The sequence below is a fragment of the Heterocephalus glaber genome, unplaced genomic scaffold (genome assembly GCF_053883595.1).
Source record: "Heterocephalus glaber isolate CG9 unplaced genomic scaffold, H.glaber_assembly_v1.0 deba00001460, whole genome shotgun sequence".
Classification (NCBI taxonomy): Eukaryota; Metazoa; Chordata; class Mammalia; order Rodentia; family Bathyergidae; genus Heterocephalus; species Heterocephalus glaber.
This window is the reverse complement of record NW_028258307.1, coordinates 8,573,601-8,600,890: the sequence shown is the minus strand read 5'-3', so window position 1 is coordinate 8,600,890 and position 27,290 is coordinate 8,573,601. Positions and strand designations below refer to the sequence as shown.

The following is a 27,290-nucleotide window of genomic DNA, read 5'->3' as shown; positions in this document are numbered from 1 at the left end:
CCCACACGTTCCCCAGGCACCCCAGCCTCTGTATCAAAACCTTTCCAAGGAAATGCCTCTCCTGGTCTTCCCAACATCTCTGGTCAGCTTAGGTCTGTAGCCCTGAGGTTCAGGGTGTGAAGAGAGGGAAGGCAGAGCTTGGCCTCTTGGGGTGCAACTTCCCAGCCAGCTGGAACCATGGGTAGAGAGAAGCTTCCAGAAGCTCCCTGCGGCCCTGGTCCAAAGGTCGATGAGAGGATTCAGAAGTGCTCCCGATAACCCTGAGGCCTAACAAGCAGAAGCCTTGTTTAATGAAGGCTTCTTCAAACTCCAGATCAAGGAAAACCTCCAAGCCTTTACAGCAGTGACATTTACTAAGACAGCACTGCAGAGTCTGCGACACATCACACAGGCGAATCCCACACCAGTGACATACGAGGCCTGCTGCCAGGTGTGCCTTACAGCAGTGCAATGAACTGGCTCTAATGTGGTGCAGGAGGGACAGGATGCCAGGAAGTCCAGCATAGTGGACAACTCCCAAAACAGAATGAGGGACTGGGGCCCTGCCAGGCCTAGTGAAGTCAGGACTAAGCACTACAGCCCTGGGGCACAGGGGTTGTTCTGGGAGATGCTCACAGGCAGGAGCTGTGTTTCCAAAGAATCATCGTCCTGAGATGCTTTCCCATGACCCCATCAAGCCAGCTTCATTCATTAAAGTATCCAACTGGTGGGGGTCTCCAGCTCCTGCTCCAAACACCACAGCACTGGGCTTCTCCATGGTCGTAAGATTCCCGGCCCTGGTGCCCATCCTGGAGGCCAGGGACCTGGAGAACAGGTCCAGCAAAGGAAGGAAGAGCACAGAATCTCCTGAAGGGCACGTGCAGAGCCAAGCTCAGCTTCCTACCCTCTACATGCCCCTCTTGAGCCACCCGTAACCTCCTCGTGCTGAGAGCAGGAACCTCCATGGCCATTTGTTCATTTCCTCTTCTGCCAAGAGCTCATCTGTCCAGGAACATAACCCAAGAGGTAGGGCAGAAGCAGCAGAAGGCAGGTGCAAAACCACCTGGATAGAGGGCCAGGGATTTATCTCACTGGTTCCAGTGCCTACCTCAAAAGCCTAAGGTCCTGAGGTCGCTCCCCGGTACCAAAAAAAAAACCCACCTGGATGGACTCAAATCCACAGACCTGGAAGTGCTCTTGTGTGATCAGTGAAGAAACAAACGGTGTGAAGCAGTGCATTCAGGACCACTCAGGAGACTACAGACATGGCTCTGACTTAGGGTACCATGGCCACCTCTCCATCCACCATCTCTGCATCTCAGACCCTTCCCCAGCACATCTCGAAGCCCACCTTAAGCCTCACCTGAGTGACAAGCAAAGTACCTAAATGGCATTTCCCTCTGCACCAACATTCCCTAAGGCCCTGCCAGACTCATCCTACATGCAGGTTCAGCCCTCATCCCTGCCTTCCCTCTCCAAAGACCACACTTTTACGTGTGGGTGGGCAGGAAGTGGGAGATGAGCAACAGAGGGTTACACAAATGTCCTGGTACTAGACAAGAGCTCACCTGGCCACATCCTGAAGCAGTGTGGATTTCCTTCTTGAGACTCCAGGCCTCCCCAAGGAAGTTGGGTCCCTAATTCAATGATCTAAACACAGCTCTGTCCATGGCTCTGGGGTTGCTGCTATTGAAATCCACATCCTGATGCAAGGGGCTTCTCCATTTGGCTCAGTCCCTCTTAGAACGGTCTACTCTTAGCCACCAGAGCTCCTCCTTTGGTCTCCATGTTCCCAATACTTTGTCTTATTTAAACATCCTTTCTGGTTCTACAATGTGACAATTATAGTTATGTTCCTGGGTTCTCCATCTCCAGAAAAATAAACAAACAAAAAACAGACCAAGCCACCAAATTCACCCCACTCTAACTCTCCCACCTCACACAGGCCAAGGGCCCGGCAGGAGCCACATACTCCATTGCCCACCTTCCCCAAAATCAGGGCCGGGGATTTAGCTCAGTGGTTTCAACACCTGCTGCACAAGCACAAGGACCCAAGTTCGATCCCCGGTACCAAAAAAAAAAAAAAAAACGATACAAGTGCTGAGGTCCTGCCACTTCTCTACCTGAGACTCAGTTCTAACATCTGACTGGCACAACCCCAAAACCCCATCGCAGGACCCCTGAAGTCTTCTGGGGTTTCAGTATGGAAGATAGGATCTAGGACCTCTGAATTGAGCTACAACACTAATTCTTTTTTATTTTTTATTGAGGTAGGATCTTGCTAAGTTGCCCGGGGTGGGTTCAAACACGCAGTCCTGCTACCTCAGCCTTGCAGAGTGCTTTGATTACAGATATGCACTACCATCCCCAGCCAGCCTTCTGGCTTTTTGGGTGCACCTTTCTGGCCCTGAAAATGCATGAATTCCTGAACTGGGGCTCGAGCTGGTCCTTCCCAGCTCCTTCAAGGCCCAGTTCTTCAACTGTTACTATTCCACACCATGTACGGTGCAGCTTGGCAATTTCATTTTAGCATTTGGTCCAAGGAGAAAATATGTCTGTATTTAAGAATAAGCATGCTCCTTCTATCATGTTTTGGGGATTGTGTGGCCTGTCCAGCTTCCTCTTGACCCCAGCAACCAGGAAGCTCAGAGCTCAAGTTCAGCACTCTGCCAGACTACATAGCAGAGGCGTTTGCTCACTCCTGCTTTCTAGGGCTCTCAGTTTCTCCTGAGAACCCTCCTACTGTTGTAAACATGGGTTTATTTCAAACCGCCTCAATCCATTTGTGTAGAAAGTGTATTTTTTAAGCAAGTAGAAAAGAAAAGCCCACCTCCTTACCGGGGCTTTCCCTGAGCCCTGCAGCGAGCTCGATGCTCAGTCCTCTTCTGAACTCCAGCAGAGCTCCTACTTCAAACCAAACAAAGCAGCACTTCACCTTGAATATACACAGAGGCCCACCTCTACCAGGAAAAAATAAGCCACTCCCAGCCCACATCCCCCTGTGGCCCTGGCCTCAGCCCTGCTTCCTTCTGAAAAAGGCAATTTGTACCCAACACCTCTGCTTCTGCCTCCCCGCCAGAAGTGTGCCCATAGCGATCAGCTTTGAGCACCACACAAATACACACACACACACACACACACACACACACACGCACGCACGCACGCATTTTGTAAGGTGCTAGCTTTACCACTCCTTCCCCATGAAACCTCCTGTCTTTTAGTTTCTGGGCCCACTCTCTGCTCTGTTGTCCTTTGACTTCCCAGCCACCCTGCCTCACACTGCCACTTCCTCTGCCTTCCCTTCCACATGCCCCCATGTTTCCAGCATAGTTTGGCCCTCACTACCCACACTGATGGCTTCATTTACCACCTGAACTCCAACGTTGCTCAAATCTGCAGGCATCTCCACCAAACCCTCCAGAAACATCACCCACTGCTGTGGTTTTAATCACCAACAAGGAGCCCAAGAATTTCTAAACCTAGCCTCATTACTGAGCTCCAGATCCATTCATCCAAATGCCCCCCAGATGTTGCCATGGGAATGGCAATGGTTTCCCCAGAGTCTCCTCAAACACTGTGTGTTCAACACCACTCTCACCCAATTAATCCATCACCCCATAATTATTCAACTGGGAAACATGGTGGATACAGATGCCATTCACTTATCTATTTAAGTAATACTTACAGGGTGCTCACCAAGTACCAGGCTCTATGTGCTGGACGAGGTGTGGAGTAAGTAAAACAGAAATGGTTCTTGCCTCCAAGGAACTGCAGCCAGTCACCCAATCCTGCCACATCCAAGTCTATTTATCACTCTCTTCTGAAACAATCCACAATTTCCATCCCCACAGCCACTACCTTAGTCCAGAGCAGTATGTCACAGTGGCAAGAAAGAAGTTATCATGTGACTCTCAGCTCTGAAATGTGTGCATTGAGTGACCTTAGGCAAATGATTTTCTCTATTCCCTCAACTGACAAATAAAGATGAAAACAGCACTGGCTTTGTAGCCTTGTTGCATGATTGTGACGTGAAGCTTTTAGAACAATGTCTAGAACACAGCAGACAATATCTAAACACCTGCAACTACTGCAATTCCTGTTTCTCCAACAGCCTCTCCATCGTGCCCCACCTACACGTACCCACTCCCTGCAGTTTCTCCGATCCCTCCCTCTCTCTCTCTCTCTCTCTCTCTCTCTTTCTCTGGACTTTTCTGGTTGCCTTCTTCCTGTGCTTTCTCCTTATCATTTACCAAGGCTTTGCTCAAGGTTCCCTTCCCTGGACCCCTAGACTGAGGCAGATGCCCCTCCTCCTTGGTAGCTTCCAGCTACATCCTACTGAATGTCTTTGTCTGTTTCCCTGATGAAGTCCGTGTTCCTTGGAGAGCATCAAGGTCATCTCTGTATGTCCAGGCCTTAGAACCAAGTGCTACATGCAAGAGAGGCTGACAAATGCTTAATAACAAACAGGAAAAACATGTTTAAGGAGCCAAACTTCCACTCTCTATAAAAAAAAAAAATCCCACTTCCTAACAACTGGGCTACATTTAGTAAGCATGTACTATAGTGCAGGCTCTGTGCCAAGCTGTGGACACATGCAATCTAATGCTCACAATAACCCTGTGATATGGGTATTGCTATTCCTGTTTCCTAGATGAAGGGATGGAGGCTCAGGAAATCTTTAAAAATGGCTTAAAGTCACACAGTTAGTAACTGGTAGTCAGAATTCAAACCCAACATCATCAGACTCCAGAACCGATTCTTTCCCCCAACACTAGCCTGTTCAGCTCTCAGTCTGTAATAAGCTGCTCTTCAAACTATGAGAGCAACTTCCACTGCTGGGTCACAAGGCTGGGGCTTGCTTTAGAAGTGGGATCAAATTCTCTGAAGGTCATTTCTTTTTGTCCATGACTCCAGGACCCTATGATTTTAAATTATAACCTCTTTGGATGGCTTACTGGCTTCCTTCGAAGTTCTTAACATGAGGCTAGGCACAGAGCAGACAAACTATAAAGCTGAGTTCAATGAATGAGCAAATCAGAAAATGAGTGGCAGATGCATGGACGGACAGATGGACAGACAGATGGATGGATGGTCACAGGTGGATAGATGGATAAATCGACGGATGGATAGATGGATGGAAAGAATGGACAGCTGATTTTGCACATATCCAAGTGGATTGGACCTGTTTGACACCTCCTGCTGGGCTGACTCATAACCCAGTGGACTCCCCAGTGGATGTGGAAGAGGGACAACACCAGCCCCACCACAAGCCCCCTGAAGCCAACACCCTGAGATGCATGCCCTTACCGGCACAAGTGATCGGTTCGGCACAGGCTGCGGAGCTCCAGGCAGTTGGGCTTCTCCTTGTCCTCATAGGAGCAGCTGGGCAGGATGGTCTGCCGGCGGCGCTCAGCACAGGCCTGGTCTTGGCAGGAGCAGAAGAGCATGCGGTAGGTGTACTCGCTGGGCACGCGGTCGAAGAACTGGCGCAGGGCCTTGTGGCACTTGCGGCGGTTGCAGCGCTCGGTGGATGAGATCTCACGGTTGCAGATGGAGATGTAGGAGGAGCGCAGCTTCTTGCAGTTGTCATTCAGGTTGCAGGCCTTGGCAGCGTCCAGGCAATGGTTGCTCTTGGCACTGACAGCCGGGTCTGCCCCTGTCCCTGGAGGAAGGAGTCAAGCACAGGTCAGGGTCCCCCATCAGCATGGGGGTGGGGGGAAGACAGCAGCCTGAGATTGATGTGCTTTTACATGCCTGCTCTTTGCTCAGTTTCCTCATCTGTGAAATAGGGATCACTTCCCAAGACCTAACCCCCAAGGCTGCAATAAAGATTAAGAGTTAGTACGCAAGCCCAAAACGAACTCAGGAATAGTCAGGTGGGATACTGCAATATCTGGAATCCTAGAACTCTGGGAGGCCGAGGAAGGAAGATTACAAATTTGGGCCCAGTCTGGGCAACTTAGTGACTTAGCAAGATGTTGTCTCAAAATGTTTTTTTTTAATTTGTTTTACAGCCTGGGGATGTAGCTCAGTGCAATGGTTCCATCCCCGGTACCGCAAAAAAGAAAGAAAAAAAGCACTCAGGGTAGCGCAGGCATGGGATGAGCAGCACATGCGAGGGGCTGTTAGGATGTTGGCTGTTAACCCAAAGTCTCATCTTAAACTTACCACAAGCCTGGAGACAAGCAACTGGTTGTGCCTGACCCTATTTACAAATGCAGGAAACAACACGCTTGGCTCAAGGAGCAGCACACCTGAGCACAGTCAGGGAGCATTTGGAGTGGGACAGGTGGGGCAATGCTCACTATGGGGGCTTCAGCAGCCAGGGTAGGAGCAGTCCCACAACCACCATCCTCACCCCCACCATCGTGGCCATGGAAACCGCCCTGAGACACTTCAAATGCCCACCCCCTGCATCCAGAGCGGGTGACTGCTACAGCCACCCAAAAAGGAACCCCTGAGCTGGGAGTCCTGCAAGTTGAAGTCAAGGTTGCCCCTAGGCCAAACCTGGGCTGAGCACACAGCCAACCGCAGGGCAGATGTGCTGAGACGCTGGCATTAGTGCCACACCCTCGAGTTTTTGCCACTGCCCATGAAGCAGAACGTCTTGGGCATTCAACAGTGTTCCCAGAAATTGTACGCTCCCGCTGTGGTGGCTGCCCCTCCCTGTAAGTCTCAGGAGATACATGACACTGGCACTACCTGACCATCTGCCTCTGGCCTGGAGGAAGAACCCCATCTGCACGTCCTCCTGAGACACCTGGTGGGAGCCTGTGGGTGATCATCCAACCCAACCTCTTTGCAGATAAGGAAATGGAGGCCCTGAGTGTCGCTCAGCACCAGGGAAGCAAACCCGAGCAGGAACCCAGCCACCCAGCACCAGGTACACGAGGGAGAACCATCAGCTTAGGGCTTATGAGGAGCGTCAGCCTCTCCACCCACACTTCATACACAGCCATGGCACCGGGGTTGGGGGTGGAATGAGGCTGGTGGGGGCCTAGTTTCCCTCCTGTGCAGGGTCCTGGTGACGACAGAGCATACACAGCATTAGAGCTCTAAATCCCACCGCTGCACAGACCTCTGCTGGATGCTGCGTTGAGCAAAAACTGTAACAGGAGGCCACACCCTAGAACAGCTGGCCACTCCAGGTAGGAAACCAAGAAGTAGAATGGCACAGCAGCCAGGACTGGGCCTTTAAGAACTAAGCCACAAGCCTTCAACTCCTGGCCCTGCAACCCATTAGCCCTGTGACCCTGGGCAAGTGACTGAACCTTTCTTTGACTGGGTTTCTTTGTCTGCAAAACAGTGCCTACTGCATAGGGTCAGTGCAAGAATAAATAATGTTACTCATTATTTTCTCTCTCCCCTGTATCATTATTTTGTCCTCTCTTATAGAACAACCCCATTGACACTACATTCCCAACTTTAATGAAAAAAAGACCTCGTGACCTCATGATCATACACCCTTCTTAAGCTACCACCCTTTCTTCTACTGCTCCCCTTTGAAGCAGAACCACTCAAGCTAGTTGTCTGTCCCAGCTGTCTGCTGCTCTCCTCCCAATTCTCACCTGGACTTCAGTCTGGCATCTGCCCCACCTCTCTCCTCAGTGACCAGGAATCCTCACCTTTCCCAGCCTATCAGCAGCCCTGAACCCCTTCCTCTCTTGCCTTCCACCCTCTGGGAGCCTCCCTCCACCTCCCAGCACTCCCTGTTCACCCTTCCTTGCTGGCTCAGTCCTCCCTCTGTGCACCTGCTCCCTGGAGGCCCTAAACACCCTTCATAGGCCAGACCCCTCACCTGACCTCAGATCCATCTGTCCAACTCCTACTTAACAATTCCACCTGAAAAACGAACACCCAGACCCCCAAGGCTACCCTCCACCCAACAGTCTTCTTCATCCTGCTGCAAACAACCAGGTCCTTCCAGTAGCTCAAGCCAAAGTTCTCTGTACATCCTTCACTCCTCTCTTGTTCACACAGCACAGCAGGAAAACCTGGAAGTTCTGCCTTCAAAACACATCTGGAACTCACCACTCCCCGCTACTACCACCGCTGCAACCTTGGTCCAAGATGCCATCACTCTGTGCCTCATTAAAACTTCCTTCAAAAAAAAAAAACTTCCTTCCTAATCCTCCTATCCCCGACCCCATGACAAAACCCTCTTATCACAGCAGCTGGAGTGAATTTCCTAGAAGCCAAGGCAAAGAGATACCATTCCTGGACCCAAAGAATTCACTGGTTTCCCCATCTCATTCAAAGGCCTTGGCATGATCTGTAAGGCTCTATATTTGTGCTGTACAATATGGTAGCCCCTAGGCACATGTCGCTTCTGAACTTGAGATGTTGCTAGGGTAATTCAAATGCGTAGGCAAGATTTGGAAATACACCAGATTTTGAAAAACATAAGAAAAAGTAGATAGCTCACTAATAATTTTTAGTTTGCTTACATATCCAAAGGATGTTCTACAAATGTAATATTAAAATTAATTTCACCTATATCTTTTTACCACTTAATGTGGTTTTTTAAATATTTAGAATTCCATGAGAGTGATGCACATTAAATTTTTTCTTTAAGTAGGGATTGATCCAGTGTCTCAGGCATGCTTGCCATTTTACTTTTTTCTTTTTTTTTTTGGTACCAGGGATCGAACTCGGGTCCTTGCACTTCTGGGGGCAGGCAGTGGAATCACTGAACTAAATAAATCGCTGGCCCTCAGGCATGCTAACTAAGCACTCTTACACTGAGCTACATTCCCAGCCCTTTTGTATTTGTTTCGTTTTCAGACAGATCTTCACCAAGTTACCCAGACTAGCCTCCAACTTGCAATCCCCCTGCCTCACCCTCCCAAGTAGCTGGGATTCCAGGTGTGCGCCACTTCACCTGGCTGCATAGGATACTTCTACTCAGCACTGCTCTATAGAACCTTACTTCCAACTCCTTTCCCCTGGCTCACTCTATTCCAATGCTGCCCTCCTGGATCTTCCTGGAGCAGGCCAGTTGTGGCCGGCTTCAGGGCCTTTGCACTTGCTGCCCCTTGGTCTGGAAGGCTCTCCCCTAGCCCATGACTACCCATCACTTTCCTCAACTTTCTTAGCTCTCTGCTTAAACGTTGCCTGACGTGTGAGTCCTTCCTGTCCTCCCCATGCGTAATAGCAACCTCTACACTCTATGTACCTCCTACTCTGATCTGTTTTTCTCCCAGCAGCTATCACCACCTGCTGGAGTATACACTTACTCATTCATTTGTTTCTATCAAATACAAGCTCCACGAAGGCAAAGGAGTTATGCTTTGTGGGTTGCTAGCTGCTGTGCTCATAGTACTAAGTGTTTAATACACAGGTGCTGAATAAGTATTTGGTGGGTAAAAGAATAAATGTACTTAGAACATGTCTAGTTTATGATAAGTGCTCAAAAAAGTTACTAATACCATTAAGGAAGCAAAACTGGCACAGACAGGCTAAGGTAGTCAATGAAGACCGCGAATAATCAAGTATTAATGTGGGCCAGGCCCAGAAGGGGCTGAGAAGGGAAAGCTGGGGAATGATGGATGAACACCAAACTACTCAGCACAACACCAGCTCTAGCCCAACAGCAGCCCCACCGAGACCGAAGAGGTGCCCTCTCTCTGTTGTAAAAACTGAGGGGTTGAGGGACTGGGGATTTAGCTCAGGGACGCCGTGCCTGCCTGGCAAGCACAGGTCCTGAGTTCGATCCCCAGCACCAAAAACAAGAAAAAACTAAGGGGGTGGGGGGTGAGGCACCCAGACAATGGAATATTATTCAGTGGTAACAGGAAGTGAGCTAGCAACCTGTTAAAAGACACAGAGGAACCTCATATGGAGGAACCCACAGATATCACTCCAACTATGGGACATTTTGGAAAAGGGAAAACAATAGAGACAGCAAAAAGATCAATGGTTATTAGGAATCCGGGGAAGGGAAGGACGAATAGACAGAGTGGTGTTTTCAGGGCAGTGGAACTATTCTGATACTGTCATGGTAGCTATGCATCATCAAGTATTTGTCCAAATCCACGGGCTACAACACCAAGAGACCTCTGATATCAACAATGGGCCCTCGGTGGCAATGGGGTGTCCTTCCAGGATCCTCAGTGTGGCAAATGCACAGCTCTGGTGGGGGGTGTTGAGCAGGCTGGCTGGCGGTGGGGTCATACAGGAACTCTCCGTGCCTTCTCTCAATTCTGCTGTGCACCTACCTAAGGCTGCTCAAAGAAACTTAAGTCTTTTAAAAGGGGAGGGGGTGGGAGAAATGAAGGCAGAATGGGAACTGAGGTTTGTTTTTCTAATCAATCAATCTACGTGGCAGGCACTTTCCTAGCCACCAGGGTACAACCCTGCCTGAAACACGGCTGGGGACAGAGGGGAGCAGCCCGCTTCATTGTGAATGCAAAGTTCTGCCTTGAAGATGTCGGGGTGCAGACAGGAAAGCATCCTGCCCAAAGCTGGGGGAGCGTGGATATAGTGGTATCCCTGCTGAAACCAGCAAGATGAATCAGAGGAAGTGAAGAGAGGTCCCAGGCCAAACGACAGGGGCAACAGCTGGGACGAACCAAAATCCATCCTGGAAAAGCAGACCCAGCGCCAGAGGATGACTAGAGAGGGCGCTGGAGAGCTAGGGATTTGTTGGTCATGCTGGAGCATTTGGCCTTCCAAGCAATCCTCTGAGCTGCTGGCAAGCATTCTGGAAGGCCAGGCAAGGACCAAGGACGCCTGTCAACACAAAGGACCCTGCCTCGGTGGGAGGGGTCCTCCCAGATCAGCCATCCGTGGTGCACCTGTCAGACACCAGCTGGCTGGCACGAAGGAAGAGCACAGTGACCTGGGGCCGAGGTGGGGGAGAGAGGATAAGGAGGGGACTCCTTGGAGGAACAGGCGACAACTGCCAAGCAGAAAAGCAGCAAATTTAGGCCTGTGGCTGCTCCTAGGTCCCCCAAGTGCTCCGTTCTGCTCCTCTCAGCATGTTCCTGAGCTAATGCCTGGGTAATTATAGCCTCAGTGGCTGCCATTTGGGGCTTGAATAGTGAAAGCATTTGCTAGGGGGTAGGAAATGTAAACCCCTGGGCCCAAACTTGGTAAATTTCCTAGAAAAAAAAAAAATCAAGAAATGCAGCAAAAGGAGCAGCAAGTGCCTGGTTACCGAGAAGATGCTCCCTCTGATCCTGCCTGGTGGGGACCTGGGACAGAGAAATCCACCCCCACACACAGCCCAGCCACTCCAGGTTCTGCACTCCACCAGGCCCCTCTCCCAGCAGGCCGCCCACTCGGGCTTCCGTCTTTTGTCATTCATCATTATAAACAGCCAGGTGTGCAAGGTCCGGGTAACTGGTACATGCTCAGCCCACACGCTCCTGCCCAGCCCAGCCCCTGCCTTTCCGCCTACTCTCAAGTCTGAAGGTAAGACCCCACCAGGGAGGAAGAAGGAGCAAGGATTCCAAACAGCAGGACCCCCCCCCCCAGAACCCCTCACAGTTCTCAGCCGCTGCTCAGGCTCCAGCCCCTGAACAAAACCTACAGGGAGCAGGGATGGGAATTCCAACCCGGGCTCCTCTGACTTCCCATCCTCACCCTGCAAAAGGCTAAGAGACCATACGGGACCTGACAGGGACTCGGGAGCTGGAAATGCATAGCAGGGCCAGCCTACACCAGAAATGTGCTCTCGGAAGTGTTGCCCCACGTGGGTCTCCCAGGCCTGCAGAGTTGGGCCAACCCAGAAATGGTAAACAGCAGCCCAAGGGAGAGGGAGGTGGGACTCAGTAACGCTTAGCACTTCCCAAAACCTCAGTAAATTCATCCTGCCAGGCCCAGCAGCTAAGGAAACATCTTGGCTTCTTTAGGCCCTTCTGTTCTCCTCCCTCTTTGACGAACAGGCCAGCTCCACCACCAGAGGCTCTGCGTCAGCCTCCTGCACCCAGCCCTTTCCTCAGTTTACACCCCAGGTCACAGAGCCCCATCTCTTCTCCCCAGGGACACCGCCTTGAGCCAAAGGCCCATCTAGAGCACAGGGTTGTCCCCAGAGAGTGGAGCACCATGGCCAGCAAGCACATGGCCCCCTTCAAACTGATATTCTCTAAATAGTTATTCAATGTTCATAAACAGCTGGGTTTACCAAACATCAGCCTCCCAAGGGCCACAGATGAAATCTGGGCCCTGTTAACAGTACTAGCTGCACTAATATTAATTAGATTTCCCTTCAAATCCCTTAATTCTTAAATGAATTTTTTAAATTTCTTTGACTGTCTTTTTAAATTGTTCAATACCTACCTAGATTTGTCCTCAATGATAACATCTCCATTAACTCTGAATTGTTCTAACACATGAAAAGGCTGTGTGCTCTTGAAATTAAAATATTTCTTCCCTGCCCGTCATGCATTCCACTGGTGCACACAGTCGGAGGGAGGTGACAGTTAGAGCAGGGGTGTCCAAACTCTGGTGCTCCCATGGCTCACAGGCCCCAGGCCATGCCCCTTCTGTCAAGGGTTCTGGGAGTGGCATGCATGCATACAGATTTCACAAGGTCCCCGTGATTCTGAAACCACCTTCCAAAGATGGAGAGACAACACCTGGAGGAGAAGGCAAGCTCCCTGCAGTCCAGTCCCATGTCAAACACGTACACACCCCACCCAGCACACCATTTCCCAGAGCACCCTCAGCAGAAGGTGGCTGTGGCCCTCTGTTGTCCCCTACACATGCTCTCTCTACCCTTCTCCATACCCCCAGTGTATCAAGGCAGACTTTCCAATCACCAACAGGACTCCCCCTCCAGGAACAGAAACGAGAGGCTCAGCCTTCTGTAGCACCCCCAAGCCATCAGGGACCTGGGGGTCTCAATTTCCCTCCTTGCCCACCTAGGAAATGGACAGCTGATCACTTGCTGCTGAATCCCATCTGCAACTGCAGTGTCAACCCCTAAGCCCCTCTTGGGACCTGGGCCACACCTGCCACACACCTCTGCCACTAAAGCAGGGCCTGCAAAACCTGAGTCCTGATCCTCTGTCTGATCCTCTCCCAGCTTTGTGAGACCCAAGGTAAGCCCTGGCCCTCACTGGAGCTCATTTCTTACGTGAAAAATGACAGTTTTTTAACTATATGGTCTCTCATACTTTGTGATTCTCCTGCTGAGCCACCCGTCACACCAGGGCAAGACTTTATAGGCTGGAAGGCCTGGGATAGTCCCCCGGTTCCTACCCACCCTGTTCCTATGAACTGCAACCACAGGTCAACCATGGCAGACTCAAAGGAGACTACCCTGGTCCCCTGCAAACACCACACACACACACACACACACACACACACACACACACACAAAGGCTCCTGATCATGCCTGCCTTTCCACAAAGAGCACACATGGCATCGCCCCACAGTTAGCAGTTGATCAAACAGCAGCCAACAAATATTTTCATGCACTGAATATATGCCAGGCTTTACAATCTAGCTGTGAACATGAAAGACAGAATCCTGCTCTCCAGGGGCTTTTATTTTATTCTAGTGAGAGAAAGACTGGTAATAAACACACAAAATTAATAATTTAAAGAATCAATAAGTGTGATAATGAAGAAAATAAGGAAGTTCAGAGAGAATGACCAGGGGATGAGAAACGGTCTGTCCTAAAAGGTGCTGCTGAGTTGAGACAGGATGATCAGCAGGAGTGAAATACACGAAAACTCCAAGGGAAGAGAATTCCAGGCAAAAGGAAAAGCACATGGAAAGGTCCTGAGACGTGTGTGAGCTTGGGATGTTCCCAAACAAAAGAACGTCAGGGTGCTGGAGCTTCTCGAATGAGGTAAAAATTAGAAGGAAAGGAAGTCAGAGGAACAGTCGGGGAGACCCATGGAGCCTCACAGAACAGGGTAAGAATTTTAGATTTTTCTTTTAAAGTGCTAAGCACTTGGAGAGTAGGAAGGAGGGGAGCCACTGGGCTCATAGGCTGGCATAGAGAAGAGAAAGTACACAGAGGTGGACAGGGGAGCTGGGCAAGTGACGAGTGACAGCCGCTGTGGTAACAGGTGATGGAGGTGCAGGCTTGGGTGGGTTGATGATTGCAGGGAGGACAAAAAATGAGCCCATTCTACGTGTAACTTAGGATGATGCCAACAGGACTGGCTGGATTGTGAGTGGGAGGAAAGAGAACACAAGGAAACTCCTGGATTTTGGCCTGAGCCTCAGGTGGATGGCAAGAGGGTGTCACTAGGAAGGAAGAAGGCGCAGGACCAATGGATCCTTCCAGGTGGGGCTTGGTACGCAGAGAGGCCTGTGGGATGTCCACATGGAGACATAGCGAAAGGCAGGACAGGAGATGCAGGTGGGAGAGCAGTCTGGGCTGCAGATGGCAAACTGAGTTAACTGTCACGACAGGCGCTTCAAAGCACACAATTCAGCGAGGTCCCCAAGGTTGAGGGTGAGAATGAAGACAGGAAACAGGGTCAGGCCAGAGCTCGGGGACACCAGTGTTTACTGGGGAAGACTGGGAAGGCGCGGACTTTGAGCTGGTAGGACATCAAGAATTGCTGCTTTCACGGAAGTCAAGACAAAAATTTCAAAAAAGAAAAAAGAGGGTCGCTGGGGATTTAGCCCAGTGGTTCTGTCACCTGCCTCGCAAGCACAAGGACCCAAGTTCAATCCCCGGTACCAAAAAACAAAACAAAAAAAATGTTAAAAAAGAGGGTCGATTTGATGGTCAACTGACTCCAAATAACTGAGAGTATGAATGACGAGATGTAGAATAAAGAAACTCTACAGGGCTGCATGGAAGACAGGAAGGACAGGGAGGGAAAGGAGGGCCCAGGAGAAGAGATGGGGGCTGCCCACATTGGAGCCCACCTTCCCTGTGGGCTCTCAGCCACACCGACCATCACCTCCACACCTCTTGTCCTCCTGAGGCCATCAACCCTAGGTGCACCTCACAACCAGCACTTACTGGGGTCCCAGCAGGAGTCAAGGACTAATGGGCAAAATCAACAAGGCTCCTACCTGAAGGGGAGTGCACCTCCCAACCTCCAGAGCTGGGGAGAATTAAAGTCGGCAAAGGAAAGCATCTCCCTTGGCTGAGGTCAATCGGCTACAATGGTTACAGTTAAGAATGAGGACTGTGGAAAGGTCTCCCTTGGCTGAGGTCAATCGCCTACAATGGTTACAGTTAAGAATGAAGACTGTGGAAAGGTCTCCCTTGGCTGAGGTCAATCGGCTACAATGGTTACAGTTAAGAATGAGGACTGCGGCGAAGCAGGCGATTGGGAATTGCAGCTAGCAGCCTGGCAGAGCAAGCACACAAGTTTTATAGCCTCTTTAGCCTCATTTCATCTACAAAATGGGGACATAAGGCCCACCCTGCCTATACACAGACTACCTAAAGGCTGTCCAGCAATAATATAGATGAAATGTCTGTGGTTTAGGTGTGGCTTGAGTGTCCACCAATGGCCCATATGTTAAAGGCAGCGCCAAGGTGGTACTATTTGGAGGTGGCAGAGCCTTGAGGACGTAAGGCCTAGTGGAAAGTCCTTAGGTCACTGGCGAGGTGCTCTTGGAAGATGGGTCACATGGTTACATGGTGGTTCTAGAGAGAGCCTGAGTTTAGCCTCACTCCCTCTCCACTCAGGTTCCAGATGGGAGGCTTGGCTCCTATACCTACTCCCACCATGAAGAGTCACCATCCTCACCAGACACCAGACCAACAACGGGGCTGCTGGATCTTGGGCTTTGAATTTCCAAACAGTGAGCTTAGTAAGCCTTTTCTCTTTATAAGTGAGCTGCCACGGGTCTTTCATTGTGGTAATGCAAAGCTGGCTACCAATAATGCCTCTCCAAGTTTCCACCCCACAGTACACAGGTGAAAATGGCTTGTTTAAAACTGTGCATGCCTGTAACCCCAGCACTCTGAGAGGCTGGAGGCAGGAAGATCACAAGTTCGAAGCCAGTCTGGGCAACTGACAACTTAGCAAGACCCTGTATTAAAAGAAAATAATTTTGGGGCTGGGGATTTAGTTCAGTGATGCTGCACCTGCCTCATAAGTACGGGGTCCTGAGTTCGATCCCTGGTACGGGAAAAAACAAAAAAAAACAACAAAAGAAAATAATTTTTACAAAAGGCTGGGGATGTAGCTCAGTGTAAAGGCTGGCCCTCCCTGGCTGGATAGATTTTCCCTCCCATCTCTCCCCCTTCCTGCTATATTCGTGTCACCCTGCTGGTAGAACACACCAGACTCATATGACCTAGCCTAGACACACCATGCCCAGGCTCCACCTCTGTGATCAGGAGAGGTCTCCAGAGCTCCTCTGTTCCTTCCAGGACACCCAACAGCACGTGACCTCAGGGCCCCATCTCACATCTAGGCCCCATATCCCTGGGAATGGTGGCCAGGAACCCAGCAGCACCTCACCCCTAGTCCTTTCAGGTGTCACTCAAAGCCCAGGGACCTGGAGGGACCCAAACCCTCATCCCCCACTGCTCTGGTCTCCAGGTCACCTTCCCTCAAAAGCCCAACTTCCTCTCCAAACTTTCCCTTCCCCTCCCAGCCCTGTCAGGACATCACAACCACCCAACCATTCTCTAGGGGAATGCCAGATTTGCAGGAAGCGAGCCAACCCGCCGAAAATCAACTTGATGAATGGCAAATTCACTGAAAATCAATGGAAAAAAATCAATGTGCATGCTTCTGAATATCATTTTATATTGTCAATTTTTAACCACGTTTAAAATTCTGTCTCCACTTCTTCAAAAGGCAGATTAGTCTTAATTTTGAAATTCATGCAATTAAAAATCCTCAAATTTCATTGTTTCCTGTTTTGAAGGAACTTTTTCGTCCACACCTGAGTGCTTTATTCTTTGAAAGCATAGTTTTGGGGCTTGAGGTTTTTTACATTTAGGGTTGTTACCCTTCTCACACCATTTCCCACAATGGCATATCAGTTTTGATGTTGTATTTATAACAACTACAAGCCAAAACTGAGGCATTTTACATTGATGAGATTCACCTAAATCCTTCCTTGGCATTTTTCATTTGTGCTGAATGGATGTAGAGGTCGAGGCACCAATCATAAGCTCAAATTTTGCTTAGTGACTATGAAACATACTTTTCTCACTATAAGAAGTCTGCATCAACTCATACCCCATGTAACTGATTCCAAAACTGAGATTTCAAAAACCCAAATGTATCTTAACATACAGCTATGAAGTCCACTTGCAAAATGTTCAAAAGCCATGAAAACCATTCAGTGTAAATGTCTGAAAACACTTTTACACACTGCAAAGACATTAGCTGGGTGAATCAATGTGACTTAGTCACTTCTCATACTGCTCCAGAAAGAAAGGGCCATGAGGTAGCTTGTGCACAACAAACCCCAGGTCCATAGAGGCTTCTCTTCCTCATCATTTCTGTGTCACCTGGCCTCCTGAGGGGATCACGTCTTCAGTCTGCCACACCTACTCTTCCACAGGGATGTCACCTTGCAACCCCACCGTTCCCCCCTCAGGAGGGGCTTCATGTCTGGCTCACCAGCCTCATTTCTGTAGCTTCCACCCAACAGGAAGGGGCCACAGGACACTCAAGCCTTCCTGCTCATCCATGTCCTGCTTCCTAGGATCCCGAGCCCCCCACTGTCATGGTCATGACCTTGGCTTTGCCTTTCCTGGCAGCCTTTATCACATACCCCCACCTCAGACCAGCATCTCTGCAGGTCCCAGCTCCTACTCTGGAACTCCTAGTGCAGCAAGTATGAATTCTCCCCCAGATCTTGGCCCCCTTGACCTGTCCTCTTGCTCCTCCCTCAACCACCTCCAACCCTGTCCGCATACCCTCCTCCCCCAGCCTACATTTCCTGGTTTCCACGCCCTGAACTCCTTCAACCCCTTCCTCCATCATACACGTCAACCAGCAGCCCTGGTGAACCCAACCACCCTCCTGCTCCATGCTGACTCTTGAGTAGCATGATGTCACTCGGAAACACACACACACACACCCGCGCACACACGCACATCTGGGCTGACTGCTCTCACTTTAAATTCCTGCCCTCAGCTCTCAAATGTCTTACAATGGCCATTTCATACCTTTTCTGCCTCAGTCTTCCTACTCTCTTCCCCCATGTTCTAATCTGATTATATTGTGTCTTAATGTGATCAAGCTGCTATAAAAAGCATCACAGACTGGATGACTTATAAGTAACAGACATTCCTTTCTCACAGTCCTAGAAATCGAGAGGCCTGAGAACAAAGCACCACCAGGTTCAGTGTCTGGTGAGCACCTTCTTTCTGGGGCACAGATAGCCATCCTTTCACAGTGCCCTCACTTGCTGAAAGGGGCAAAGGAGTTCACTGGGCCTCTTTTGCAGGGGCACTAATCCCATTCATGAGGGCCCCACCCCTATGACCTATTCACCTCTCAAAACTCCACCTCCTAAAGCAATCACATGAAGGGCTAGGATTTCACCATATGCATTTGGGGGCAACACAAACGTTCACTGGGCCCAGCACACCACTTCCTCTTTCCTGAAACCCAGCCCTGTCTCCTCTCCCCGGACACCCCAACTAGTTCCCCTTTCTCTCTGGCCGGCATCTCGGCCCCCTCTGCTTGGACAGCCCCAGCCTCTCTGTAACTGTACACTCTCCTCAATGACCCCATGCTTCCATGACTTAAAATGCCATCTATATGCTAATGACATACCGATCCCGAGCCTGGCATTTCCAGGTAGAAGTCTATTTGGCATCTCAACCCTAACATGCCCAAAATGAAACTCTTGATTTCTATCCATCCAACCCACAATCTGTCCCTTCCCTCTTCCCTTATCTTCTCCATCCTGGTAAACGCCAGGATCCTTGTTCAAACAGAAAGTAGGAGATTCCAGCTCCACATCCTCTCAACTGCACCTCCGGGACCCACCCCAAGCCCATGTATTCTGTCCATCTCTCCTTTCACCATCCCTCACCGGGACCCCTGCCATGGCCTCTTACCTCGTCTCCCTGCTCCCCACTTTGTCCATGCCACCCCCCGTCCCTGACATGGTTAAGTCTCCCAAAGTGCAGAAGCATCTTTCAAACACATAAATCCTACTGTGCTGTTCAACTCAATCACCTAATGGTTGTCTGTCTGTCTCTCTCTCTCTCTCTCTCTCTGCCTGTATCTCTCTGTCTCTCTCCCTTCTTTCCTCTCCTCTTCCCTCCCTCCTTCCCTTCTTCTCTCTCTGAAGTGAACTGAGCCTTCATACTTAGCTACGTCACCAGCCCTTTTACAAATCTGTATTTTGAGGCAGGGTCTTGCTAAGTTGTTAAGTTCCCCGGGCTAAGCTCAAACTTGCAATCCTCCTGCCTCAGCCTCCCAGAGTGCTGGGATTACAGGCATGCACCATCAACACCCAGCCCCATCGCTCTTCAAATACAATCCAAACTCCTAACTGGACCTGCAGAAGCTTGGGATCCGAGCCCACCTGCGCAGAATCCCCCACACTGCTACCTCCACCTCACTCACTCGTGGGGGCAGCCACCTGGCCTCCGCAGCTCACAGTCCCCACCCGGGTCTTCCCCACCCGGGTCTTCCCCACCCATTCCATCTGCTGTTCCTGACCCTCCCATGGCTGGGCTCTTCCTGTGAGTCAGAGCCAGGTGTTCCCAGTCACTCATCCCATCATCCTATTTTAATCTCCACATGAAATTCACCACAGGCTACATTTTCTCTGTTAATTTGCTCATTGTATTGTTTTCTATTTTTCTCTGACTCTGGCTAATAGAACATCCGCTCTGTGAGAGCAATGGACTCCCTTGTTTGGGTCGTGGACACGCCTCAGCACTTAGCACAGGGCGAGGGGCACCGAGGATGCTCAGGGACTCACACGTTCCTTGGGCACAGAGGACACCTGAGCGTCCAGAGTCCATGGAAACCACCGCCCAACAAGCTCACCCGAACCCTACAAGCTAAGTCTGCTCACTGTGTCTTCGAGTCAGCCCAAGATGGCCTTTGGGACTCACCCCGGGGCTCTCCTCCCAGAGCCCTCCTAAGGAATGAGGGAGGCAGAGAAGAGAGGGTCCCCCACGGTCACAGTGGAGGAAGCCACAGCTGCATCTCCGCCTCCCGGTCCCCTTCCCTCCCTTCCCTGGCACCCACAGACAGAAGCCACTGCCCCAACTCACAATTGTTCCTCCACACCACACAACATACACTGACACACACATCTATATGCACACACCATATAGACACCTACACACACCTCTCACAGACACCACACACTTCCCAAAACACACACTACCACCCCACACTTACACACGTTGCCTCACACAGACACACACCTATACACACCGCCCAACATACACTGTCACACACATGTATCTAAAGACACACACTGCCTCACACACAAACTGATACACAAACCATCACACACACACATTACACACACATACACACACACACACACACAATCACATTTGCACTGTGATCTAAAAATCCCCCACAAAGTCTCATGTGTTTGGAAGGTGACTGCATCACATACCAGCTACACCATCACTGATGAGTCCATGGCTGACTTGCTGTTGGGAGGTGAGGACTGGATAGAGGCAGACGACTGGGAGGGTGACCTAGAAGGGTGTGTTCTTGACCCTGGTTCCTCCCTCTCCCCTATTCCTGTCTGCTATGGGTTGGTTAAGCACCCTTTGCTCTATCACGACTTTCCACAGTGCCGTTTCTGCCTTGAAACCACTAAAACCATGAACTAAACCCTCTGAAAACTGTAAGCCAAAATAAACCTGCCCTCTTTTAGGTTGGTGTTAGGTATTTTGTCTCAGCAACAGGAAAGTGACTAATATATACACACCACTCACACACACAATGACACAACCTACACACATAGCTACCCCATCTGCACACATACCACCCACAAGCACATTAACACATGTTCTTACACACACATACATCACAACTCATAAACACATACCGGCACGCACACACACCCCCCAATGTCTACAATGTCTACACCACACACACACTGCCTAACACACATCTAGACACATATACCCCCTACACGCTACCCATACATCACCCACGCATACTTAGGGTCCTGTGCCACACATCACACTCTGCAGACGTGCACACGGGACACCTCCACACTGACCCCTGTCCTGGCTGTGGCCCTTTCTCTGAACACTCATGGGGTCACAGGAGCACGTGACGGGCATGAAGGAGGAGAGTTCCTAGCGCAGCGACTCACGTCCTGCTTTCCATCAGGATAAACTGAAGGGAACAAGTGCCTTCAGTGCTAAGGGCAGGAGTAGGCTCAGGACTCGGATCCCACAAGGGCCAGTGCAGGAGCCGGGCAGACAGGAAGCACCCAGCCAAGAACCCAGCTGCCAGCAGAGCCTGCTTACACACAGGAGAGGCAAGCAGGTGACTGCCTAGGTGATGCGACTTGAAAGGTACCGAAAAATACCCTCACCCCCAAAAACTCACCCCAACCATGGCACCTAGAATTCTACCATCAGAAAGTCTTTCTCTGGGGTTGCATTTGTTCTCTGCTGGTGTTTTTTCCATGGCAATTTCTTCCTTAGACACAAAGGCAACCAAAGATGAAGTCACCAACACCCTCTTCACATCTCAGTGCGAGCAAATCCTTCTACCCACTGACAGGAGCCTGAGGTCCCTGGCTTTTACAGGAGAGGAAAAATGGAAATGGAAGAGGGAAAATGTAGCTGTCTGGCCCTGGCACTCCTGGGTGGTGGCGGTGGGGCTGGCTCCCTCCCTGTCGGTCCCAGCCACCCCTCAACCTGGTGACAGCCATCTGTCCCCTGCCCCGGCCCCCCAGACAATACCAATCTCCCCCTGGCCAGCGGAAGAGCTGTCCCTGAACGGGGAGGTGAAAGAGGTGACAGAGCTGCAGCTAAAGCCCAATTTTCATTGACACTCAGAGTCTCTGACAGCTGTTAGAAGAAGAATGTGATTTTGAAATTTAAATAACACACTTCTGCATTCGGCTCAGGAAGACAACCTGAGGATAAGCAGTTTATCGCCTGAGCCACCGTGAAGGGGGGCAGGGAGGGAGGCTGCCTGCCCCTCCTGCTCCTCCCCCTGCATCTCACCTGGGTCTCTCACAGGCAGAGCCCTCACAGGCCTGGCCTCTGAGGACATTAAACCTCCCACTCCTTTCCCTCTGCACAGCCAGAGAGGAGGAGGCTGCAGGTGCTGGGATCAAGCGCCTGCCTCGGGGGGCCTGGGGAATCCAAGGGGACAGGGTGGGGAAGGCAAGGGGCTTCCCTGGGCATGCACAGAGCTAAGCTGGGCCCTGGCCTCCCACAGCCCCACCAGGGCCACTGAAGTGCTCTTCCTGGGGGGACTCGTGACCAGAACAGCCCAGCCCCCTCCAAGGACCCCAGCCCCCCAAACAGAAAGGCACCCTGAGCTCTGCCACTGAGCAGGACCACAAAGGAAGAGACCTCAGTGAGGCCACCCCCCTGCCTGCACCATTCACTGTCCCCAGGGCTCACTTAAGCTCAGAAGACTGGGGGTCCCCCCCCACTCCCGTCACCCCAACCTCAGCGAGGCTGCTCAGCCATGATGCTGCTGGGGACGTCACTCCCAGTCCTGCCTCCTGCTCTTCCAATACCTCCCAGGCACTGACAGTTGCTGCCTCCCCTCAACTCTTGGGGCAGCACTGGGTCTACATCACCCACATAATATGAGGCATCCCAGTAGCTGTCCACCTGCTCCACTGGATGGGAGGACCTGGGCCTGGCATTTTACAGCAGTGACCTACATGGCCCTAGAGCACACAGTCCATATGGACTAAGCAAAATGGTGCTCCCCCCTGCACCCCAAAGCTCTGAGATGCAGCACACAGGGTACAGCTCATGAGGACTTTTCAGTGGCCTTTCCCTGGACAGGTCTAACACCCCCCACTAAGTCATCACTCCCCCTGGGCCACAGTGACCCCTGTCGCCCCATCCTGGACACATGTGAAGAGCTGCCCCTGTGGCACTGCCAGTCCTGCAGAGCAGCCACACCGCTCCATTTTACAGATGAGAAAAATGAGGTTTGAGGAACTGAGTGAACTTGAGGTCACATAGCTTGGAGGGCCAGGGCAAGACTCAAAGCTAGGACCAGCCAGTGTAGTGTCAAAGTCCACAGCCCATGCACTGTTCCAGGACCCTCTGTGGATGTGTGGTAGGCACAAAGCACAGTGCTGGGCACCCAGGGGATACCAAGAAGAGAGGATGCATGGGGCAGAGGACCAACCCCGCAATGATACACATGCCCAACACCTGCGTGCTGATTTCTTCTCCCTGAAATCTCTTCCCATGCATTAGGGGAGGGCAGGACATCTGAATGCTTCCACCATGCAAGGCTCCTTGGTAAGGGGGAGGATTAGTGCTAGGTTCCCCCTCTGCTGCACTCCTACAGGGTAGATCATTGGAGCCTCCAGAAACAATGTTCCTGGATGACTCCTGGTTCTACCCAAGCAAGATAGCCCACCTTGAGGGATGCTGGCCAGCCAAAGTGAACACTGCCCAATCTTACACCTCCGATCCATCAAAAGCCACCAATCCCAGGCCTTCACCAGCCTCTATCTGTCCACACCCAGTCACAGTGTAGCACACCAAAGCCATTACCATCCAAGACCCCACTGAGCCCCTGGGTCCCACTGCTCTCTGAAAATCTCCCAGTCCCCTCCACTGCAGCCCCACCAAGCGCTGTCCTGATGCAGCAGACTGCCTCATGTCACCAACAAGTGTGCAACCACGTACCACATGCCAGGCTGTAGGCCAGCCCTGCCACCATCTGCCACCTGACCTTGCAGAAATCACTCCATGGTAATTTTTAAACAGCTAACATATTTTTGTGCAACATGCCAGGCCCTGAGCCAACAACTTACCTGCATTATCTCATTTAGTCTTTGCAAAAAATCTTAGAAGACAGGTGTTTCTGCCAGTCCCGTGTTGGGTAAGAGGGGAGGCACCTGCCTGAAGTGTACACTGGGCAGGGAATCTGAACCTGAACCCTGGTCCACACCGGTCCTTTCTCTCTGGGCCTGATTCCTCTATAGTCAGGTGAAGAGGTGGGCCTGCCTGGTCCTAACCTCCCTTCCAGCTACAGAAATGGAAAGAATGCTCGATAAATTTGCTCCTTGCCCATGCTCCAGCTAAGGCTGGCACCAGATGCTGAGGGCTTGGACACTCCCAACCCCTCACCCAGAATCCAGAGGCAGAGCTTAATGACAGCCAAGCCCATCTGCCTATCACTTCTTTCGGTCCCGTAGGACACTGCTGTCCAGCAATGTGCCTGGCTGTCCACTGATGGCCACACCCCTGGGGGCTCCAGGTCACTTCTCCAGGGCAACCTCTGTCTGCCTGAAAGGGGTCTCTTCTCTGCCTTGTTCCACCCGCTCCTGCCTCCCCAGATGTACTCATAGGCTCACAGAAGCCTGGAGACAAGAAGGTCACTCGGTTTCAGCTCCTGGGCCCCTGCATCCCCTCCAACCTCGCATCCCCATCACACCCCCCCACTGAGAGAGGACGCCACCCTGTCAAGCCCAACTCGGTCTCCAGCACACAGTGAGTGCATTGCCTCTGTCCATCCTCACTGAATCCTCCTTACCAACCAAACTTACAAACACAAGAACCACAGCTCGAAATGGCCACAGTGATGTTATGGTTGGGATCTTACAGCCCCCAAAGGCTCATGTGCTGAAAGCTTGGTCCCAGCTGATGGTGTTATTGAGAGATGGTAGAACTTTTAGGAGGTGGGGCCCAGTGGAAGGAAGTTGGATCACTGTGGGTGTACCTGCATGCTCTCTCGCTCTCGCTCTCTCTCTCTCTCTCTCTCTCTCTCTCTCTCTCTCTCTCTCTCTCTTTCTCTCTCTCCCCACCCTTCACAGCCACCACTGTCATGCAAATGCAATTCCACCATGATATTCCACCTTGCCATGGGCCCAAAAGCAACAGAACCAGAACCATGGACTGAAACCTCTAAAGTCACAAGTCAGAACAAGCTTTCTCTCAACTTGTTTAACTCTGGTTTTTTGTCACAGTGACAGAAGGCTAGCACACGCTCCCAAGAAGCCAAGCCAGGATTCAAAGCCTGGAATGTCTGGCCAAAGGCTCATGCTCTTGCCATGCACCAGGCACCTCCTTAAATGTTGTTTCCTGTTTGCAAGACCCAGGACAAAACTTGTATCTTCTCCAGGAGATCTCTCCTTCATGTTCCAGGTGAGGATGGACATCTGGATATTTCTAATGTGCGCGTGCTGTGAAAGCAGGGGCCCCACATCACTGTGAACCCAGAACTGGCTGATTACTGTATCCAGGGCCTGCAGATGGGACGAGGGAGAGTGGAGGGGAGATGCAGGAGGTTACAGGAATCCTGGCATCTCTCCTTGCCAACATAACCCCAACAGGACTTTCCAAGAACCTCAACACGGAGAGACTGCAGGCAATGAGGGACTCACACTCCTGCTACCAAATCTCAAGTCAGGAGATGAGGAGGAGAAAGAGGCAACTGTACCCGAAAGGTACAACAGCCTCCTTCCCTGGTGCCCCAGCTGGGCAGGGCAGCCCAGAAGAGGCCACCAAGACTCTGTGCCCTGCTCCTGGCCTTTCCATACAGACATGGTAGAGGAGCTCCACAGAGCCAAGTACAGGTATGTGGCAGCAGGAGGGACTTCTACTAACTGCATGCAATCCTTCAGGGAGGCACCTTTATAACCCCAAAGCACAGGCACGGGATCTTGAGACCCCCTGGACTCCAAGCTGGTCTGCCCACCCACCATGCCATTCTTTTTTTTTTTTTGCACCAGGGATCAAACTCGCAACCTTGCTTTTTTGAGGCAGGTGGCAGAACCACTGAGCTAAATCCCCGGCCCCCACCATGCCATTCTTTTCTGTATGCCTTTGTGGGATACAGAGCCGGATGCACTGCTCTAAGCTTATGTCTTCATTCTTCAGGGAAAAAAAAAAACTACAACAACAAGAAGATCTGGAGACAGGAAATGACATGCCCAAGAGCCCATGGGGGATCTAGGCAGAAACTGAGGTAGAGTCAGTCTCCTGGCTCTCACTCCTCCCTTCTTTCTGTTATGCGCCCCACAATGGTCCACTTGGTTTCTTGGTGGCCTCCCCTTCCAGCTGTCCCCAACTTTCCCCAGACAGAGACACCCACTTGCCCAGCTCCGGGGCTGCTCTGGGTGGAGCAGAATCCACAGCTATAATCAGGAGGGACTGTCACAGACTCCAAAGCCTACATAGCCCACGTGGTGGGGAGTGGCCCCAGAGTTCAGAGATCCAGGGCTATGTGGGGCCCAGTTATCTCTGGACAGCAGGCAATAGGGAGCTGATTAAGTGAGTTGCACATCCAGTAATTTCCTCATTTGTCTTGTCAACATCCCTGTCTCATAGAGTGTCAAGTCCATTACATAAAGATTTTCTGCTAGGAAGATACTTAAGTGTTGACTCCAGGAAGCAACAGGGGTAAGGTGAGGACCTCAGAGCTGCAGCATTCAGGAAACAAGCCAAAGTTACATTTTTACCAGGGAAAACTCAATGCCACCTACCCATACAGTAGTAGTCAGCTGGTACCTGGCAAGGCGGAGGGAATAAGATAGGGGTGCATCTGGGCCACCCAGGGATCCCCACCATACCACGCCTATGCCACCAATGTCTCGTCTGACATCTGAGTGGCAGAGCACTGTCTCAGACAAACCAATCTGAAACTAACCAGGAAATGTGACAATCCAAATGCTAATTAGAAGGGAATTCAGTCGGGCCATCATCTAACCCAGCTTTGGAGGGTGGGCAAGAGTCAATACAAGACTCCTGGAGCCCACTGCTTCTGCTAGGATCCCCCAAGCCGGGGTGGAGATTGACAGTGGGAACCAAGGGCAGGGTTCTCAAAGTAACTGATCAGCTTTGAGGTCTCCATTCCACTCTCTACCACCCACAACCACTGCTAGAATCGAAGGCCATGTCCAACAGGCCACTGCAGGTTGGATCTGGCATGTCCCCCAAGGCCTGTGTGTCTGACTGGCACTATTGGGAAGTGGTGGAAACTTTAAGAAGTGGACTCAGTGGGGAGGTCCTTAAGTCAGTGGAGGCATCTCTGGAAAGGGACTATGAGGAGCCAGTCTCTTCTCTCCCTCTATTTTACTTCTTAGCCATGGAGCAAACAGTTTTGCTCTACCACAAGCTCCCATCATGATGTGCCAGCAACAGGGCCAACTGATCATAGAAAGAAACCTCTAAAATTGGGCCAAAGTAACCTTTGCTCTTTATAAGTTTATTATCTCAGATTATGTAAAGGTGCAAATTTCCAATGAGGAATGCCAGTATATTG

The 27,290-nt window shown here is 51.0% G+C and overlaps 1 protein-coding gene across 4 annotated transcripts in view; it reads right to left on the bottom strand.

Annotated features, from left to right (window-relative positions):
* Positions 1-27,290, bottom strand: part of Gfra2 (GDNF family receptor alpha 2) — a 93,202-nt gene that overhangs the window by 46,425 nt on the left and 19,487 nt on the right. For all 4 annotated transcript variants that reach the window (XM_087216871.1, XM_087216872.1, XM_004848261.4 and 1 more), the window contains one exon: positions 5,287-5,641. In XM_087216871.1, the coding sequence (XP_087072997.1) occupies positions 5,287-5,641 (355 nt within the window). The remainder of the gene's footprint in view (positions 1-5,286; positions 5,642-27,290) is intronic.